Raw genomic sequence first — 21,212 nt, 5'->3', positions numbered from 1 at the left:
ACTCAGCATCCCGGCTCGTGCTTGGATTTTTTTTTGCATTTTGCCTTCTGGGCAGACCAGTCCTCTCCCACCCGACACCCAGGAAATGATCTGCCCGGTTACACGGTTGTCTGCTCCCCGGCGTAGCCAATCAGGGAGGCTTCATTAGCGCAGAACTCGGTCGATGTAGAAGATTAAGGGGGCAGCTATCTGATTGGTCAGGAATAGCTGAGGGAGGGCAAGGAGGGCGAAGAGCCTTAGTGAGCGGTGGAATTAACCAGCCAATTCATTCTGCCCTAGATTTGATGCGAACGAATGGGCTCGTTCATCATCCTATTACGTATGCCTCCTCCGGCCCATCCTTCGCTTCTTAGCAAGAGCTTTGCCAAAGTTCAGTAATCCTGACGTCCTTTCCTGCAAGGAAATAGCCATATCTGTTACCCGTATTGCCGCTGGTTAGTGGAGGCCGGCCGAGAACCCCTCCCTGGTCATAAAGTCAGTGGGTGGCAGAAGGGATGTTCTTCAAGGGTCAGAAAGCTGTATTTCTGCTTCCAGGGTTCAGGGTACAGCGGTCTCTCCATGCTGGAACCTTTTGGACACCAAATTTAACTGATAAGAGGACTTTCTCCTCCTAGCCCATCTCCCGTTAACTCCAGTCGATGGAGATCGGCTGCGGTTATTCAGCGGAGAAGAGGAGCGCACCTTCTTCACCACCTCACGTGTCCCTAGCCTTAGCTAGTACGTTTTCGAGCACAATTCAAAGTGTTGGTGCTGACCTTTATAGCCCTAAATGGCCCCGGTCCTGTATATCCGAAGGAGCGTCTCCACCCCCATCGTTCTGCCGGGACACTGAGGTCCAGCACCGAGGGCCTTCTGGCGGTTCCCTCCCTGCAGGAAGTGAGGTTACAGGGAACCAGGCAGAGGGCCTTCTCGGTAGTGGCGCCAGGCCTGTGGAACACCCTCCCTTCAGATGTGAAGGAAATAAGCAGCTATCCTATCTTTACAAGACATCTGAAGGCAGCCCTGCTTAGGGAAGTTTTTAATATTTAACGCTGTACTGTTTTTAACACTTGATTGGGAGCCGCCCAGAGTGGCTGGGGAAACTCAGCCAGATGGGTGGGGTATAAATAATAAATTATTATTATTATATTAGTAGCTCTGACACTGAAGTCATGTTTTGGGGTGAATCTGAGTGACCTGTTTGCAGAGGGGCAGGGGCTCCCATGAGCAGAACCGAGTGTACAAGTTCAGTGGAAAATTCATAGCGGAGGGGGCTCTCCATGCCTACTGGCCATGGTGGCTGTGGTCTGCCTGCCAACTGGGCGGCTGCCATGCTTCTGAATTGCTGGAAACCGCAGGAGGAGAGAAGTAGCTCTTGTGCTCGGATCCTTCTTGCAGGGCATCTGGTTGACCAGTGTGAAAACAGGATGCTGGACTTAAGTGGGCCATCTGCCTGACCCAGCCGGTTCCTCTTGTGTCCTTACTTGCCTACTCAATCCAAATTCTGCACCAATAAAGGATGGTTTCTGCAACCGGCGTGGATTAGGTACATTGGCAGAACGTGCGCAATTCGTCTTCTGTTTCCTGATCTCCAGTTCTAGATTTGCTAGTTGCGGGTCAGGAGCATTGCTGCTCACCGAAACTACGGAAATCCCACCCAGCCCTCTTCCTGCTCTGCAGGAAGGGACACAGCAATAAGGACTAAAGACTTGATTCATTAAACGATGAAAAAGACATTTCTCAGAGAGCTGAATTCTGCAAACTGGGTGCTTTATTTGTGGAACTGCAGGTGCAATCCTGACCGTTCCAGAATGTCACTTCGTCTCAGTGATCTATCAAATGCCGAGCTCAGGAGGTCATGTGACCATCTCTTCCTCCCTCTCTCTCTCAATATGACTGGTGGCTTTTGGGATGCCCTGGGAAGATGAACTGCGGTGTGTTTGGAGTGGGGAGGCATCCAGCCCCACGGTCAATGCTGCCCACTGCAAATCCAAGCCCAGCACTTGGTTTGCATCTGCTGGTTGTCCTAGACTGCTCCTGGACATTAACGCTTGCCAGTAGGGACTGGGCATGCCCTTCTTACTTCTGCCACGGGGCCCCAGCACAGGCATTGCAGCACCCGGCCAGGACACAGTGGGACTGAAGCCAGGCTGCTGTCTAGGCAGGGCCTGATGTGTGCCCGCCTGTCTACCAGCTGGGACTGAGAGAGCATGACGGCGAATTCAGCCCCGTGGCGCTGACTACATCTTTCTGATCTGGCTCAGTGGGCCTGGAGCCCTGCAGGTGGAGGCCATTCCAGCCCAGTTTCCTGCTCCCTCGGTGACCAGCCAGATGCCACAACGGACCCCGTGGCATCCCTCTCCCCATTGAGGGGCATCCTGTCTCTGATGGCGGGTGGCATCTCTGGGCATGAGGAGGACTCTGCCTCGCTTGGCCTTGCATTCCCCACCTGCAATTTGGGAAGGGTACAGTGGACGCTTGGGTTGTGAATGTGATCCGTGCGGGATGCATGTTCGCAACCCGCAGCGTTCGCAACCCACGTCTGTGCATGCGCGGGTTGCGATTCGGCGTTTCTGCCCATGCACAAAGCGCGATTTAGCGCATCTGTGCATGCGTGACTGCCGAAATCCGGAAGTACAGTGGTACCTCTGGATGCAAACGGGATCCATTCCGCATCCCGAAGCGAACACATCCCCCGTCTGCGCGGGTCGCGATTCGCCGCTTCTGCGCATGCGCGTGGCATCATTTTGACCATCTGCACATGCGCGAGCGGCAAAACCCGGAAGTAACATGCTCCGTTACTTCCAGGTCGTCGCAGCGCGCAACCCAAAAATACTTATCCCGAAGCTACTTCAACCCGAGGTATGACTGTAACCTGTTCCGGTACTTCCGGGTTTTGGCAGTCCATAACCCGAAAAAACGCAACCTGAAGCGGCTGTATCCCTGTCGCATACAGAGAGGAATACATTGGCCTTCTACAGCATTACATAAATGAGGCGTGCCAGCATGCTACTCCCTTTGCCTTGCGGCTCTTAGAGAAGCTTGCGGCACCCCCTTTTCTCCCCCCCCCCGCTCTGCAGCTCCTTCCTTCTCTGCTGGGAGCCCTGACATTCTCTCCCATTAATGGGGCCGATCAGTCGCTCCCTCCAGCTGTCACAGGCGATGGCATCTATTTTTATTTGTGTGTGTGTGTCTTCCCTTTAAAGCGCAGGAGCGTTTTACCTTCCACGTGGCCTGAATTAGGGGAAATGGACAGGAGGGACCGGGCCTGTTTAAAAATTAAAGCTGATTACAAGGCATTAACGTTGCATTTAAAGGAATAGATGGCCGTCCTCGGGTGCTCACCGCCCGCTGCAATATGTTCCCTCCTGCTCTGCGCCAAGGAATAGCAGCCTGCGCTGTTGACGGGAGGAGAAGCTGGCAGCCATTTTGGGCCTCAGCAAGCGGGAGACCTCAGAAAGCGTTTCGGAGGTTTTTTGGGCCGCTGTCCCTGCAGAGTTGAAAATCTGGTCCTCTCTCAGCAGCTAGAGGGGCTTTCTTTTCAGGCTGAGCATACAAAGCTGCTTCAAGTCAGATCATCGGGTCCTTCTTCCTGCAGCACATGATTAAAACTGTGAAAGTCACTGTCGCAGGGGCCAGGGATGAGAGAAATTCAGGGGGGGAAAGGGCTATCAATGGCTGCTAGCCAGGTTGGCTGTGCCTCCGTGGTCGGAGGCAGCGATGCTTCAATCTAAATCCCAGTTTCTGATGCTCTTGTGCTTGAACCCTGCATGCCACTCTGAGAACAGGATGTTGGACAAGATTTGACACGGGCCTGATCCAGCAAGCTCGTCTCAACATTCCTTGCACTTTCTGGAGATTCTCTGCATCTTAAAAGGGGTGGTGGGTAGCCCTTTCCTAGCAGGGCAGGGAAGGTTGGTCACTCATGCTCCCAGCTGGTAGGAGAATGGCAGTACAGTGGACGCTCAGGTTGCGAACGTGCGGGATGCATGTTCACAAGCCGCAGCATTCACAACCTGCGTCTGTGCATGCACGGGTTGCGATTCGGCGGTTCTGCGCATGCTCGAAACCTGGAAGTAACCCGGTCCAGTACTTCTGGGTTTCAGCAGTCCGTAACCCAAAAAACACAACCTGAAGCTGCTGTGATGATAATGATTATGATGATGGTGATAATCATAATCATAATAACTTATTTATACCCCGCCCATCTGGCTGGATTTCCCCAGCCACACTGGGTGGCTTCCAACAAAACACTAAAATACAATAGTCTATTAAACATTAAAAGCTTCCCTAAACAGGGCTGCCTTCAGATGTCTTCTAAAAGTCTGGTAGTTGTTTTTCTCTTTCACATCTGGTGGGAGGGCGTGCCACAGGGCGGGTGCCACCACCAAGAAGGCCCTCTGCCTGGTTCCCCGTAACTTGGCTTCTTGCAGTGAGGGAACCGCCAGAAGGCCCTCGGACCTCAGTGTCTGGGCTGGACGATGGGGGTGGGGACGCTCCTTCAGGTATACTGGAACAAGGCTGTTTAGGGATTTAAAGGTCAGCACCAACACTTTGAATTGTGTTGTGACTGTATCAGGAACTCAGGCTGGGAGGGGATGCTTTTGCCCCAGGGAACCGGCCTTGACTGTCCCCTGCATTCTGTGACTTGGTTTCAGCCGCTGCTGCCACCACTCAGGACATTTTAGGTGACTCATTTATAATGCATCAGCAGAGGAGAGGCAATAATCGCAGCCATTTCTGCTGAGAGGCGAAGCGTTGGAGATCAAGAAGAGACGCTCATCTTCCCTCCATGGGCAGCGGTTGTCCAAGGAGCCGGGCCACTGGCACGTGGGCTAAGGCTGCAGCTTTTGAGTTGATTGATTGGTTAATCAACTCAAACCCTTCTGTGCTGTGCCGGCTTGAGCTTCAGAAGTCAGTCCCACGAAGTTCAGTGTTACTTAACTCCCCCTGTTCGTGAGTTTAATATTCTAGCCCAAAATGATGCTCCCCCGCTCCAGTTAGCAAAAGGCAGAAGAGAGAATTTTCCTGCTCTGCTTCTCACACGAGAGCAGGGATGGAAGAGGATTAGAATGACCCAATTTGCACCTTCCAGACTAATTCAGAGATCTGAATGCAATTATGCGCCTCTGGGTTTTCTGCTATGCTGCTCAGTTCAAAAAAACCACATGTATTGAAGTAACGTACATTTTGTAATGTGTACATTGCATACCTTGAGATAAAATACATACATAACACACACACACACACATGTATATATATAGTGATAAAATATACATTTAAATAGAGAGGATTTAAAAGAAAATGTTCAGAGATTATTGTGGAAATGGGATCAAACAGAGCCCTGCAGAATTTGCCCTGTACAGGATTCATCCATTCCTACACAAGGGGGAATATGTCTTCTGAGATGGCCCCCACTATGCATAAAAATCTATGTGCCCTTTCTTTCTTCAAAAGTGCAGATGATGCAAATATAAAATAATAATAATTTATTATTTGTACCCCGCCCACCTGACTGGTTTGCCCCAGCCACTCTGGGCAGCTCATATAAAACTCACGTAGTGGATTGATTTTAACATTTCATTGGTCACTCGTGACATCGCTGTTTTCATATTGCCTCTCCTGTTTGCTATTTTCCTCCCCACTACAATAATTTGACCAGAGAAGGACTGAGGAATTTGTAAGCGTGCTTCTGTTGAAATTCTCACTGCCCAGATAGACTAGCTGTTCTGTGGGGGAAACCTGCAAACTTTGCTGCCGTTTAATGTCTTCGCCACTATCCCCAGTCGTTTTTCAATGTGCTGTGCTGTGTTAGGCTGCAGGCCAGTGGGAAATTGCAGGGGTGGCCCACTTCCTGCCTGTCCCCCTGTTCTCACTGAGCCTCTGGGAATGTTGATTCCTGGCTTTTCATCTCCCTGCTTAAAAACAGGCTTTATTACAAACGAAAATGAAAAAGTGTTACGTCTTTTTAGTAACTGCTAATACAACGTGCAGAGGGACCACAGAGCCTAGGGCTTGCTGATCAGAAGGTCGGCGGTTCGAATCCCCACGACGGGGTGAGCTCCCGTTGCTTGGTCCCTGCTCCTGCCAACCTAGCAGTTTGAAAGCACATCAAAGTGCAAGTAGATAAATAGGTACCGCTCTGGCGGGAAGGTAAACAGCATTTCTGTGTGCTGCTCTGGTTCGCCAGAAGCGGCTTAGTCATGCTGGCCACATGACCCGGAAGCTGTGCGCTGGCTCCCTCGGCCAATAAAGCGAGATGAACGCTGCAACCCCAGAGTCGTCTTTGACTGAATCTAATGGTCAGGGGTCCCTTTACCTTTACCTAATACAACGTGCAGTCATAGATGAGTTGTGATTTAGTTGTGATTCCTACTTTGCAAGGGGTTGGACTAGATGGCCGCTGGGGTCCCTTCCAACCCTGCAATTCTGTGATTCTATACTTGCCAGTTCTAAGATGCAACTGTCTCTGATCTAGTTGCGGTGTTGCTTAGCGCTGCCTTGGCCTTCCCTGCCCAAGCCCCTATTCTGAACAGGATTCGAGAGAAACCCAACACAGATAAAGGAAAGCGATAAAGGCCATGTATAGGTAAAGCTCTGGTTTTCCCAGTAGTGATGTATGGAAGTGAGAGATGGACCATAAAGAAGGCTGATCGCCGAAGAATGGATGCTTTTGAATTCTGGTGCTGGAGGAGACTCTGGATGCTATACTCCTATTGATGCTGCAATTCTGGGCTGCATCAATAGGAGTATAGCATCTAGATCAAGGGAAGTAATAGTGCCACTGTATTCTGCTCTGGTCAGACCTCACCTGGAGTACTGTGTCCAGTTCTGGGCACCACAGTTCAAGAAGGACACTGACAAACTGGAAGGTGTCCAGAGGAGGGCAACCAAAATGGTCAAAGGCCTGGAAACGATGCCTTATGAGGAACGGCTAAGGGAGCTGGGCATGTTTAGCCTGGAGAAGAGGAGGTTAAGGGGTGATATGATAGCCATGTTCAAATATATAAAAGGATGTCACATAGAGGAGGGAGAAAGGTTGTTTTCTGCTGCTCCAGAGAAGCGGACACGGAGCAATGGATCCAAACTACAAGAAAGAAGATTCCACCTAAACATTAGGAAAAACTTCCTGACAGAAAGAGCTATTCGACAGTGGAATTTGCTGCCAAGGAGTGTGGTGGAGTCTCCTTCTTTGGAGGTCTTTAAGCAGAGGCTTGACAACCATATGTCAGGTGTTTCCTGCTTGGCAGGGGGTTGGACTCAATGGCCCTTGTGGTCTCTTCCAACTCTATGATTCTAGGAGACTCTTGAGAGTCCCATGGACTGCAAGAAGATCAAACCAATCCATTCTGAAGGAAATCAGCCCTGAGTGCTCCCTGGAAGGACAGATCCTGAAGCTGAGGCTCCAAGACTTTGGCCACCTCATGAGAAGAGAAGACTCCCTGGAAAAGACCCCGATGTTGGGAAAGATGTAGGGGCCAAGGAGAAGGGGACGACGGAGGACCAGATGGTGGGACTGTGTTCTTGAAGCTACCAGCATGAGTTTGACCAAACTGCGGGAGGCAGTGGAGGACAGGAGTGCCTGGCGTGCTCTGGTCCAGGGGGTCACGAAGAGGCAGACACGACTAAACAACGACAACAACAGCAGCAGCAGAACTACTTGCTTTCGAACTGCAGGAGCTGGGACAGAGACCAGGACCTAAGAGACCAAGGTCCAAACCCCCAGTCATCCGTGAAGCTCACTGGGTGATTCTGGGGACCAGTCACTGCCTCTCAGCCTAACCTACCTCACAGGGTTGTTGTGGGGATTGAATGAGGAGAGAGAAAACCATGTACACCACCTTGAGCTCCTTGGAGGAAAAGTGGGATATCATCAAGGCAATGCAATAAAATAACAACAAGAATTGGCTCCTGCGCATCTGGGGCAGGTGTTGGGGGCCGGAATGCAAAGCTTCTAGGCCACGCACCAGAAATGCCTGCGTGTTGCACCCATGCGTAATCTCTTTTCTCCATGAATACCAGCGCCACTTTCCTCACTTCTCTTGGGTGCAACTCAGGAGGCAAATGGGGCGGAGAGGGAAGCCGGTGAAGTTTGCCAGCATTTGCTTTAGCCTCTGATTAGATGGGTGGCTGAGGACACGGATGTGCTGGCGTTTCTCTGGCGTGCGGTGCCAGGAACTGAGCAGCAGCTCCGTAGCCCTTCTGGCTGCAAATCCTGCCCCCTGATGCACTGGGGAGGGCAGTGCTTTGCCTGCCTGCCTGCCTTTTTCTCCTCTCCAGCCCCACATCTCCCAGCAGTGACCTTCTCAGTCCCGGGGACAGCTTGGCTTTGCTGAGAAGCGGATCATGTGACTGCAGTAATCCGTAGCCGGTAAACAGCTGCGCGGGGAGCTTGCAGGAAGAATCGGCCTCTTTCCACCCCACGGACACACGCAACCCCCGCTCCCCTTGCCCTGCAGATTCTGAAATGAGAACAAGAAGCCATGGGGCAGCCACCGTTGTGTGGAGGTCACTGTATCTCTCTGAGGTTGTCGTACCGGACCTAAAGTCAACAATGTTCAGGCAACACAATGGCCATATGCATAGGTAATAGACAGTCTTTATAGAATTCCTTCAAACAATAACAAGTTCAAAATGAAATCTTTAGTCTCAAAGTCTCTGAAAGTCTTTGAATGAATCGAGGTACCAATGAAAGATAAGCTGTGAAGCTTTGTGTCTTCAGCAAATATAATGTCCAATACTGAAGAGAGATTCCGGATATTGACTGCTGTTTCGTAGATCTTCGTCAGCATGGTGGGAGAATAATGTAGTCATTATTACATGAGCACTGCTCCACAGCATTTGATATTTTCATTCAAATATATTCATTCAAAATAAGATGGGTTTATGAAACAATTCTGGGACGCGTGTGGCGCTGTGGGTTAAACCACAGAGCCTAGGGCTTGCCGATCAGAAGGTCGGCGGTTCGAATCCCCGTGACGGGGTGAGCTCCCGTTGCTCGGTCCCTGCTCCTGCCAACCTAGCAGTTCAAAAGCACGCCAGTGCAAGTAGATAAATAGGTACCGCTCTGGCAGGAAGGTAAACGGCATTTCCGTGCGTTGCTCTGGTTGTCCAGAAGCGGCTTAGTCATGCTGGCCACATGACCCGGAAGCTGTACGCCGGCTCCCTCGGCCAGTAAAGCGAGATGAGTGCCGCAACCCCAGAGTCGGCCACGACTGGACCTAATGGTCAGGGGTCCCTTTACCTTTTTTATGAAACAATTCTATATTCTCCCACCATGCTGACGAAGATCTACGAAACAACAGTCAGTATCCCGGAATCTCTGTTCAGTGTTGGACATGATATTTGCTGAAGACACAAAGCTTCACAGCTTATCTTTCATTGTACAGAGTTTGGTGCCTCACTTCATTCAAAGACTTTCAGAGACTTTAAGTCTAAGATTTCATTTTGAACTTGTTATTGTTTGAAGGAATTCTATAAAGATTGTCTATTACCTATGCATATGGTCATCGTGTTGCCTAAACATTGTTGACGGACATAGGATCCTAGGCAGCTGCCTTATAGCAAGCCAGACCAATGGTCCAGTATTGTCTGCACTGACGGGCAGCCGCTCTCCAGGGTTTCAGGCAAGAGTCTCTCCCATCTCCATTGGGGAGGTGCCGTTGGGGAGTGGACCTGGGACCTTCTGCATGCAAGGCAGCTGTCCTGAGCTACAGCCCTTCCCCATCTTGCACCCAGGAACTCAGGCTCGCCTTTCTCCGCAGCCGCTAACCGCAATAACTCGTCGCTTTGTTAAATTTCCCCATTTCTGGGTGCTGATTCCTCACGCCAGCCCGAGACAGGAAGAGTCCCAGCAGATCGGGCCGAAAGGTCTATCAGATACGCTCTGTCTAGCTGAGCCTTCTGTCTCCTGATATAAGCCTTCTGGTGGGAAGCTTGTAAGCAATGAATTGCAGCCAGTTCCTCTCTCTTTTCTCCTTTTCCCTAGCCATTGTTTCCGGGCAGGTCTCTTGAGCAACTCTGCCAAACGGAGGAGACAGGAGGTGAAATGTTAGAGCTGGCGGACAGATTTAACAAGCCATCCCCGGAGTCCTCTAAAGAACGTGTGAGAAATTGCTTTTAACAACAACAAAACAAATGTTGATTGGAATTTAAATCAAACTCCTTAGCAGAGGATTAGGAGACAGCCATTGTAACATTGGTTGCTTGAAAGGCACCTAAAGAGGAAACAGGAAATCATACACCTGTCAACATAACGTCTGACCCAGGTTCAATTGGTAGAAAGAATCGTTAAAACCCACAGAAGGATAAGTCTTGAGGCAGAAGGATCAGCACGGCTTCTGCAAAAAGAAACCCTGCCAACATTTTAGATGATGACGATGATAATCATCATTATTATTTATACCCCGCCCACTCTAGGTGGCTTTCAACAAAATATTAAAATACAGTAATGCATCAAACATTAAAAGCTTCCCTAAAGAGGGCTGCCTTCAGATGTCTTCTAAAAGTCTGGTAGTTGTTGTTCTCTTTGACATCTGGTGGGAGGGTGTTCCACAGGGCGGGTGTCACTACCGAGAAGGCCCTCTGCCTGGTTCCCTGTAACTTGGCTTCTCGCTGTGAGGGAACCGCCAGAAGGCCCTCGGCGCTGGACCTCAGTGTCCGGGCTGAACGATGGGGGTGGAGACGCTCCTTCAGGTATACAGGACTGAGGCAGTTTAGGGATTTAAAGGTCAGCACCAACACTTTGAATTTACAGAGTGTGAACAAGCAGGTGGCTAGGGCTGATCTGGTAGATATTTTACTCTTGGACTTTCAGAGAGCTTTTGATGCAGGTCCTCTTCAAAAGTTATTCCAGATCCACACTTGGAGAAGTACTGGGACCAGGCAAAATGTCACGCGAGTTTGGCAAGCTTTCAGGTTCTCCAGAACTCTATATTGGGCACAATGTCAGTGACTCAAAGCAGGGGAAGGGTGGGAGGGAGGGCGATGAGTGAAAACGTAAGAAGTGCAAAATTACTCTGGATGCTACAGCTACAAGCTGCAAGTAGGCTCGGTTCCAAGATGGAGATGGTTGGATAATACAGTCATACCTCATGTTACGTCCACTTCATGTTACGTTCAGGTCCAGTATACCTGAAGGAGCGTCTCCGCGCCCATCGTTCTGCCTGGACACTGAGGTCCAGCGCTGAGGGCCTTCTGGCGGTTCCCTCGCTGTGAGAATCCAAGTTACAGGGAACCAGGCAGAGGGCCTTCTCGGTAGTGGCACCCGCCCTGTGGAATGCCCACCATCGGATGTCAAAGAGAACAACAACTACCAGACTTCTAGAAGACACCTGAAGGCAGCCCTGTTTAGGGAAGCTTTAGAAGGCGATTGGATCCAGCCCCGGATCCAGCCCCTGGGCCTTAGTTTGCCTTCCCATGTTCTGAACGGACTGAAGTTTCTGGAAAGTTTCCCCAAGGCCCACCCTGGTACAGTCCCCACCCCAAACCGCCCATGGATTGCACCCGGAATTCGTGCGCCTTCATTTGGGGCAAGGTGCCACACCAGGGAGCAGAGCCGACGGCCCTACAGACGTGCTCTTCACCCCCCACACACACACCCCGCCCTTGCCCAAGTTGTGAGCAAAGGGATTTTCTCTTTAATACCATTGAAAGGGTCCGAAATCCCAAGCTTTAGATTAACATGTGCCAACTAGATTAAGGCTAATCAGAGGGGCAGATGCGTGGGGTGACAGTCCCAGGCCTGATTACCATATCTCTGGGGCTTTAACCGCGGCTGGTCTCTGGGGTCCTGCTGGGAACTTGCCCGCCTCTCCCTTTGCTCGCTTTCTCGGCGCCGAAGGCCGTTGCATCCAAGCCTGGGGAGCGATTCAGCTTAATCCCCTTGGAGCAAAGGACGTTTGTGTGTGTTTTTGTGTGCATGCACAGACAGTTCCCGGTTTTTAAGCTCCTGTTCTGTGCATGAGGCCAGAACGGCATGAAGCCAGGCTGAAGGACATATTTAGCAATGGTCTCATTGCACATTGACCTTTCTTGGTTTTTCCTTTTACAGTGGTACCTCGGGTTACATACGCTTCAGGTTACAGACTCCGCTAACCCGGAAGTAGTACCTCGGGTTAAGAACTTTGCTTCAGGATAAGAACTGTAATCGCATGGCAGCGGGAGGCCCCATTAGCTAAAGTGGTGCTTCAGGTTAAGAACAGTTTCAGGTTAAGAATGGACCTCCGGAACGAATTAAGTACTTAAACCGAGGTACCACTGTGAGTGTGGGAATGTTCAGGGAGGCAGGAGAGGATATATTGTTTAATGATATCCTTCCTGACTTGCATTAGCAAGATCTATATCTTAGCAGAGTTTAAACATTCCCTTTTAAAAGCACAGCGGTTTATCTAAACAAAAAGCACAGCAGTTTGTTTTTTGCAGGCTCGTCTGAGCCTCTCTGTACAGTGGTACCTCAGGTTACATACGCTTCAGGTTACAGACGCTTCAGGTTACAGACTCCGCTAACTCAGAAATAGTACCTCAGGTTAAGAACTTTGCTTCCTTTTATCCCAGCTGAGAGCTCCAGGCTTGCAGCCCAACGTGCTCTCTCTGCCCCAGTGACAAGGGGCAAGTTTGGCCATACAGTCATACCTCATGTTACGTTTGCTTCAGGTTGAACGTTGTCCCTCCAGAGTTGTCCCCCTCCTCACATCTTTCTGCAACGTGCTTGATCTCGGCTTGCCAGTGTGGACCCGGGAGAGACCAGGGTTCGAATTCTCACTTGGCTGTGAAGCTCACTGGGTGACCTTGGGGGCTAGTCGCTGCCTCTTAGCCTAACCAACCTCACAGGGTTGTCATGGGGGTTAAATGAGAAGCGGAGGAGCCATTTATACCAGCTTGAGCTCCTGGGAGAAGATGGGTGATTGATTGATTGATTGATTGATTGATTGATTGATTGATTGAATGAATGAATGAATCTGTGATCTGAATTGTTTAGCAGATAGGAGTTTAGAGCATTGGCAAGTTTTAACAGCCAGCTCTGGAGTGTAGTCAGGATTTTTAAATTGCAAAAAAAGTACTTTGGTTTTTAAGACGGCTTGCTATAGATCGTGTCTAAACCAGGGTTTCCTGCACAAAACAACAGGTCCATCTTTTGCTTCCTGGCATGTATAGCTGGTACGGAGGCCTGTTTCTAACAAAAGTCACTCACTGGCTCAGTTGAGACAGTTTGGAAGGCTGAGATGTAACAGTAAACTATGGTTTGATCAAACTAGGAAGTAACCAACTGGATCAGGCATAGGCAATTTCCGGTCCTCCAGATGTTTGGGGCTACAATTCCCATCACCCTTAGCTAACAGGACCAGTGGTCAGGGACGATGGGAATTGTAGTCCCAAGCATCTGGAGGGCCGGAGTTTGCCTATGCCTGAACTGGATCAATGCAAGGGGAGGAGGGAAGGTGATGAACACATGGCCCATGGAGAAGAGTTTCTCCTAAGTTCCCTGTACAAGTAAGTTTTTCTTTTCCTTTTAGGGGAAAGGGCAGCTTCAGAATGGGGGGGGTGGGTTGATTTTCCCTGGGAATCTAACACTGGGAGAGAAAAAATTAACTATCTCATGATAACATAAGGTGTTGCTGCTAGGTCATGGCCCATTTAGTCCAGCGTCCTGCTCTCAGATGCCTGCAAGCAGGATTCGAACACAAGACCAACTCTTCTCTCTAGCAGTTTCCTGCAGCTGGGACTCAAAAGCACGTCTGCCCCCGACTCCAGAGGCAGAGAAGGGTCGTCTTGGCTAGAAGCCTTTTGACAGCCCTCTCCACAAATTAGACAAATCTTTTTAAACCATCCAATTTGGCAGCTTTCCCTGCCTCCTGTGGCAGTGAGTTCCATAGGTTAACTATGCGCCGTGTAAATAATATTTTTCTTTCCCGAATCTTCCCACATTCGGCTCCATTGGGTGTCCATGAATTCTGGCATCATGAGAGAGGGAGAAAAGCTTTTATCTGTCCACTTCTTCCAAGCCAGACTTTTAACTCTACAAACTTCTATTCCGTCACCTCTTCCTCGCAATTTCTCTGAACTAAAAAGCTTCAGAAGTCTCCCAACCGAACCACCCGATTCCCATTGCTGCTGCTTGACAAACTGTAGAGATCTTGGATATGTTGCATAGCGTGACCCTGGGGAAAATGGGAATCCGCGTGCAAATTCCCCCCGGCGCTCATTTCTGAAAATGTTTTGGCTTAAAGCACGGGTAGGCAAACTAAGGCCCGGGGGCCGGATCTGGCCCAATCACCTTCTAAATCCAGCTTGTGGTCTGGGAATCAGCGTGTTTTTACATGAGTAGAATGTGTGCTTTTATTTAAAATGCATCTCTGGGTTATTTGTGGAGCCTGCCTGGTGTTTTTACATGAGTAGAATGGGTCCTTTTATTTAAAATGCATCTCTGGGTTATTTGTGGAGCCTGCCTGGTGTTTTTACATGAGTAGAATGGGTCCTTTTATTTAAAATGCATCTCTGGGTTATTTGTGGAGCCTGCCTGGTGTTTTCACATGAGTAGAATGTGTGCTTTTATTTAAAATGCATCTCTGGGTTATTTGTGGGACATAGGAATTTGTTCATTATTATTTTTCCAAAATATAGTCCGGCCCCCCACAAGGTCTGAGGGACAGTGGACCGGCCCCCTGCTGGACCGGCCCCCTGGCCTAAAGTTTCCTAGTTCTGCTACTGATTTATTGTGGTGCGGGGCTTGAAAGAGCAGCACCCCCATTCCGTGAGTCTGTGTCAGACAGGCTTCTTCTACCTGATTTTCTGGGGAGAAGGTGGTGTTACCTGGTGGTACCCCAAGAGCACCACAATCATCTAAGAAAGAGCAACCAGGCACGGCTCAGGCCTGCCCAATTTGGAGTTGCCTTGGATACCAGCTCAGAGCGCTTAAGGCTTAAGCTTCCTTGTCTGCACAGCGAAGTGATATGAGGACACTCAAATCACATTCGGCCTCCTCCTCCTCCTCCTCCTGCTGCTGTTTAACGGTGACCTTCAGGAATGAAATCCTAGGTCTGCGGCAGACTCGCTTTGCCCCTCCTTCAGAGGATCAGGGATTCCGCTTCCCAGACCCAAGAATTTTTGCTAAAGAGGTAATAATAATAATAATAATAATAATAATAATAATAATAATAATAATTTTATATCTTGCCCTCCCCAGCTGCAGCCGGGCTCAGAGCGGCTAACAACAATAAAAGTAACACCATTTACATAAAATTGCAAGCAATTAATTGAAATGCATTCTAAAATTCATTCTAAAATCAATTCGGAATCAAATTAATGGCAACCATTGGGCTAGAGTTCTATGAGGATTACAGAAGGAGGGGGTCAGACTGTGTCCAAACCAAAGGCCAGGCGGAACAGCTCTGTCTTGCAGGCCCTGCGGAAAGTTGTCAAGTCCCGCAGGGCTCTAGTCTCTTGGGACAGAGCGTTCCACCAGATCGGGGCCAGTACTGAAAAGGCCCTGGCTCTGGTTGAGGCCAGCCTAACCTCCCTGTGGCCCGGGACCTCCAAGATGTTTTTATTTGAAGACCGTAAGGTCCTCTGTGGGAAATACCAGCAGAGGCAGTCCTGTAGGTACGAGGGTCCCAGGTCGTATAGGGCTTTAAAGGTCAAAACCAGCACCTTGAACCTGATCCTGTACTCCACCAGGAGCCAGTGCAGCTGGTATAGCACTGGGTGAATGTGATCCCGCGGCAAAGACCCCTAAGGAGTCTCACTGCAGCATTCTGCACCCGCTGGAGTTTCTGGGTCAGTCTCAAGGGCAGCCCCACGTACAGCGAGTTACATATTTGTAATGAGAGCCTGTGCTGTGCAGCGCTCAAGAGTGTCAGGCTAGGACCAGGGTTCGAATTCCCTACTCTGCCACAAAGCTGGCTTGGGTTGTTTTGGTCACTGTTTCTTGCCCTAGCCTTACCTCATGTGGTTGTTGTGGGGACTGAATGAGCAAAGAGAAGGGAAGAACCATGTAGACCCCTCAAGCTCCTCTGAGGAAAAGGTGGGATATAAACACGATAACAAAATAATAGTAATAATACGAAACAATGACAACCATAATCTGGTGACCCGGAAACTACAACTAATCCGGAATGTGGCAGGTAGACTGGTGACTGGGGGCGGCTGCCAGGACCACATCACACCAGTCCTGAAAGACCTACCTTGGCTCCCAGTACGTTTCTGAGCACAATTTAAAGTGTTGGTCTGACCTTTAAAGCCCTAAACGGCCTCGGTCCAGTATACCTGAAGGAGCGTCTCCACCCCCATCGTTCTTCCCGGACACTAAGGTCCAGCGCCGAGGGCCTTCTGGCAGTTCCCTCCCTGCGAGAAGCCAAGTTACAGGGAACCAGGCACAGGGCCTTCTCGGTGGTGGCGCCCGCCCTGTGGAACGCCCTCCCACCAGATGTCAAAGAGAAGAACAACTACCTGACTTTTAGAAGACATCTGAAGGCAGCCCTGTTTAGGGAAGCTTTTAATGTATGACATTTTAATGTATTTTTAATCTTCATTGGAAGCCTCCCAGAGTGGCTGGGGAAACCCAGCCAGATGGGCAGGGCACACATAATAAATTGTTGTTGTTGTTGTTGTTGTTGTTATAGATTCTCTTGCTTGTCTATTGAGGATAGAGAGGGGTGTGTGGGTGTGTCGTCTCTAACCTGTTGCACAAAGTCACAATTGTTGCATGTGGTCCTTAGACGGTCACCCAGAAGGGAAGGCGGCCAGTGGGCTTAAAAAACACCCCCCTGGGCTAGTCTTTGGGCAAAGGGGCTCACCGGCTCTCTTTTATAGGCAGAACACGGGTCCCTTTTCGCTCTCAGGTGCTTTCAAAAATCAGCAGCAAAAAAAGCGAATGCTATTCTCGGCTGCGTCAACAGAAGTCTATGTGTCCAGATCAAGGGAAGGAATAGTGCCACTCTATTCTGCCTTGGGGGGACGCAGGTGGCGCTGTGGGTTAAAGCCTCAGCGCCTAGGACTTGCCGATCGAAAGGTCGGCGGTTCGAATCCCTGCGGCGGGGTGCGCTCCCGCTGCTCGGTCCCAGCGCCTGCCAACCTAGCAGTTCGAAAGCACCTCCGGGTGCAAGTAGATAAATAGGGACCGCTTACCAGCGGGAAGGTAAACGGCGTTTCCGTGTGCGGCTCTGGCTCGCCAGAGCAGCGATGTCACGCTGGCCACGTGACCCGGAAGTGTCTCCGGACAGCACTGGCCCCTGGCCTCTTAAGTGAGATGGGCGCACAACCCCAGAGTCTGTCAAGACTGGCCCGTATGGGCAGGGGTACCTTTACCTTTACCTTTTATTCTGCCTTGGTCAGACCACACCTGGAATACGGTTTCCATCTCTGGGAACCACAATTTATGAAGGGTGTTGACAAGCTGGAAGGTGTGCGGAGAAAGGCGACCAAGATGATCAAGGGTCTGGAAACTAAGCCTGATGAGGAACAGTTGAGGGAGTTGGGGATGTTTTAGTCTGGGAAAGAGGAGACTGAGAGGAGATATGAGAGCCATCTTCAAATATCTCAAGGGCTGTCCCTTGGAATTTGGAGCAAGCCTGTTTTCTCCTGCTCTGGAGGGTCGGACCCAAACCAGTGGGTTCAAAATACAATACGATACGATAATCTTTATTGCCATTGTCCCATACAGAACAACGAAATTGAAAAATCTACATCAGACATTCAAAAACCAACAAGCCTGCTGTCCCAACCTGGTTAGCCCCCTAAAATCTCTGAATCCTCATTTTTAAATACAATATACTCCCATAGAGACTCCTTACACTGCGTTTAAAACCAAAATCGCATTTGGATAGAAACTGTTTCTCAGGCGGCTGGTCCTGGTCTTTATAACCCTGGACCTTCTTCCAGAAGGCAGAAGCTGAAAGAGATCATTTCCGGGGTGCGCACTATCCTGCGCTATCTCTGCAGCTTTCTTGTGACACCTGGAAGTGTAGATTTGATCCAAGGTGGGAAGAGTGCACCCAATTATTCTCTCCGCAGTCATTACAACCCTGGACAGCATTGTTTTTCCCCTGACCGTGCAGCTCCCAAACCACACACAGAGACCATAAGTTAATACACTCTCCACAGTACAATGGCAAAATGCCATCAACAGGTCCTTTGAGAGATTGTTTTCCCGGAGGATTCTCAGAAAATATAACCTCTGCTCTGCTCTCTTCATCAGAACAGGGAATTAGATTCCCACTTAACCTCAGGAAGAATGGAGTCTCCTTCTCTGGAGGTTTTTAAGCAGAGGTTGGGCGTCCGCCTGCCAGAGGGACACTTTGGTTGGGATTCCTGCCTTGCCAGCGGGGTTGGACTAGATGACACCCCGGTGTCCCGTCCAACTCTCGCGATTCCATGATCGCGGGAACTGACTCAGCGCCTTGCCCAGCCTCGCCTGACCCTCTCCCCTCTCTCTTTCTCCGCAGGACTCGTCCAGATCCCTGTCAGCATGTACCAGACGGTGGTCACCAGCCTTGCTCAGGGCAACGGTCCGGTCCAAGTCGCCATGGCTCCCGTGGCCGCCAGGATAACAGACAGCACCGTCACCATGGACGGCCAGGCCGTGGAGGTGGTGACTCTGGAGCAGTGACGGGCGAGAGCGGCAGGATCATGGCGCTGCAGCAGCTTCCTCCTCCCTTGTGCGAATAGTTTTTTTTCTACGCCTCTGCGGAGGTGCAATCAGGTGGCATTTGTGAGTCTCGCAGCTTTGGAAGGAAAAAAAAAAAAAGGTTTCGTTTAACAAAAAGGAAAAAACAACAACAACACACAAACCCACAGGGTGTATTTCGGAGCCGCGACTTTGACAGCTTCTCTCTGGCCTCGCGAAAGCAAGGAAGCCTGTTTGGGGCAGGCTGGGCCAAGCCTTCGTCTCCCACTGCATGGACCTTCCTTTCTCAAAGCCGGGGTGAGATGGGGCGGAGAAGGTTTATAGCCCTCTCTTTTCAGGGCTTGTTTTGGGGGGGGAGGCGGGGTCCGCGGTGGGGCTGCCTGCAGGCTTTCCTGGCCCGGCAGACCCCCACAAAGCCAGGCTCCTCCGCCTTCCTCGCGTCGAGAATTAGGTATCATTTTAACATGGACATATATTTTAAAAGAGAGAGATAGAGAAAGCAAGGCTTGAGGAGACAAATTGGGGAAAGAGGCTTCCTCTCTTTTTCTCGCAAAGGCGTTGAAAGGGTAAGAAAAGTCCTGCGGGAGACAGCGAGGGCTGCAGTCTGTTGACTTGGAATGGAGGCATCTTTCTTCCTCCATTCCTTCCTTCCAAAGTTATTTTGTGACCCGTTGAACGAGATTCTGTCCTCCCTTTTTAAGTCCATGCTCAAAGCCTTCCCTTCCCTCCAAAGCCTCCTTTCCCCACTGGTGAATTTCTGCGTGCGTTTTTGTTTTAGACTCTCCTCCCCTGGAATGACAAGTTCGGAAAGGCACGAGGGAGGCACCAGTAGAAAGGCCCCGTTGGGTGTTGCGAAGGGACACGGGTGGCATTTAAGCACGTTCTCATCAGCCACGTGGCTGAGATCCTGGCCTTCAGCTCCCGGTGGCAGTTCGGGTGGCGAAGGGCTTCAGATCGCAAGCTAGATCTCACCTTACACCTACAATTCTCGCTTCGATTTCCTTCCCCCGACCCCTTCTCCTCCAAATTGCACCTGGCACCCTGGGGCGGCGGCCCATCCAAAGACCCCTTTCTCGTGGTGGCTGTCCGGAGTCCTTGGAGCCCCACCCCACGACCCCAGCTGCGCACATCCCCTTTGTGGCGGCCAGGGCCTCCCTCCGTGCCCCCAGGGCTGCAAACTCGACATCGGCTGCCATGCTGCGCCGTGCAGGGGCCCAGGGTCTGCACGTCTACGAAAGACATGTGGCCAGCGAGGCTGGGCACCCGCAGTCCCTGTGCGGAGTTGGCAAAGGGAAAGGTGATAGCCTCCTGCCCCAGAATGGGGGCTCAGGGAGGGCTGCCCCCCCTCTCACGTCTCCCCCCTGGCATTTTCTGATAGCTGTTTTAGACAGGGCCAAGGCTTTCACTGGCCCCCAGCTAAGCAAACGGCTGCTGTTGCCTCACAGGTAGAAAGAATCACTCTCTTATTTTCCTATTTCAAGCACCCTTTCCTGCTGGGAATAGTACGCGGTAATTAGTTTAGTTATTTGCGTTCTTTTACACGGCCCATTTACCACACCTCTCCTTGCCTGTCCCAACCTTTCAGGGCAGGGTTTTGTTTTTTCCAGATTCTTGTATTTACTTGGTGTGTTTTTTTTAAAAAAAAGAAAATCTCAAATGTGTAATCACCGTCCCCCCACCACCAACACCCCGGACTTAAATCGAGGGGAGGGAATCCTTCCTGTAGAAACAAAAGCCCAGGTCTCTGACTTAATTTTTTAAGATTTTTTAAAAATATTATTATTTTTTATCGTCGTCGTGAAGATGTCAGGTGTGACTTTACAGTCCGTGTTTCCTCTCTCTCTTTTTTTGGCAATGGAATAACGTTCCGATAGACTGAGACATTATTCCCCGAGACCCAAAGATAAACCATCCTCGTTCCCAGCCACCCGCAGTCCTGTAGCAGAGCATGGAAGTACCTGTTGTTCCCCCAAATTCTGTCTATTGCCTCATTCAATAAATTGTTACAGAAGTGTCTATAACTTCCCCTTGTCGCGTCTTCTCTCTCCACTCGGTGGCAAAAGGGCAGAACTTAATAATCAGGTTTGCGTCTGGTGTAGAACCCAGTTCCTTTAAAAGCCTCAGCGGGTGTGTGCACGATTTTTAAAACAAGCCTCTAGTCCACATGGAGGACTAGAGAGGCAGGTGGAAACATGGAAGCTGCGTGGATCACTCCTGCACAAACAACAGCTTCCTGCTCACTCCAGAGCGAACGACACCTAGGACTACGGAAACTCACACAATGGGGGCAAATGATGCCAGAATCCTGCTGTTTCTCTCTTACCATTTGTTTATTTCATAAAATTTATATTAAGAATCCCGTGCTCTACCAACTGAGTCATCCTTCATTGATTGTATAAAACAGGGCTGTCCAATTTCCAAGAGACTGCGTTCTACAACCACCATTTAAAAAACTGGCATTGGATTGACCAGAGATGTTCAGCTTTTTGGGGGGAAAGCTTCATCAAAGTTATTGAGCTTTTTGTGGAGAGCCAAAGTTGCTGAAAGGGACGCGGGTTGGCAGAGCCTAGGACTTGCCAATCAGAAGGTCGGCGGTTCGAATCCCCGCGAC

The 21,212-nt window shown here is 50.2% G+C and overlaps 1 protein-coding gene across 4 annotated transcripts in view; it reads left to right on the top strand.

Moving 5' to 3' along the window:
- The window catches only part of NRF1 (nuclear respiratory factor 1), an 82,984-nt gene extending 62,751 nt beyond the window's left edge, over positions 1-20,233 (top strand). For all 4 annotated transcript variants that reach the window (XM_081927143.1, XM_081927144.1, XM_081927145.1 and 1 more), the window contains one exon: positions 18,420-20,233. In XM_081927143.1, coding sequence (XP_081783269.1) covers positions 18,420-18,583 — 164 coding nt within the window. In that variant the 3' untranslated portion in view covers positions 18,584-20,233. The remainder of the gene's footprint in view (positions 1-18,419) is intronic.
- The last annotated feature ends 979 nt before the right edge of the window (positions 20,234-21,212 follow it).

The sequence above is a fragment of the Podarcis melisellensis genome (genome assembly GCF_964234715.1).
Source record: "Podarcis melisellensis genome assembly, chromosome: 10".
Taxonomy (NCBI): domain Eukaryota; kingdom Metazoa; phylum Chordata; class Lepidosauria; order Squamata; family Lacertidae; genus Podarcis; species Podarcis melisellensis.
Note: the sequence above shows the minus strand (reverse complement) of the source record. Positions and strands in the feature narration are given on the sequence as shown.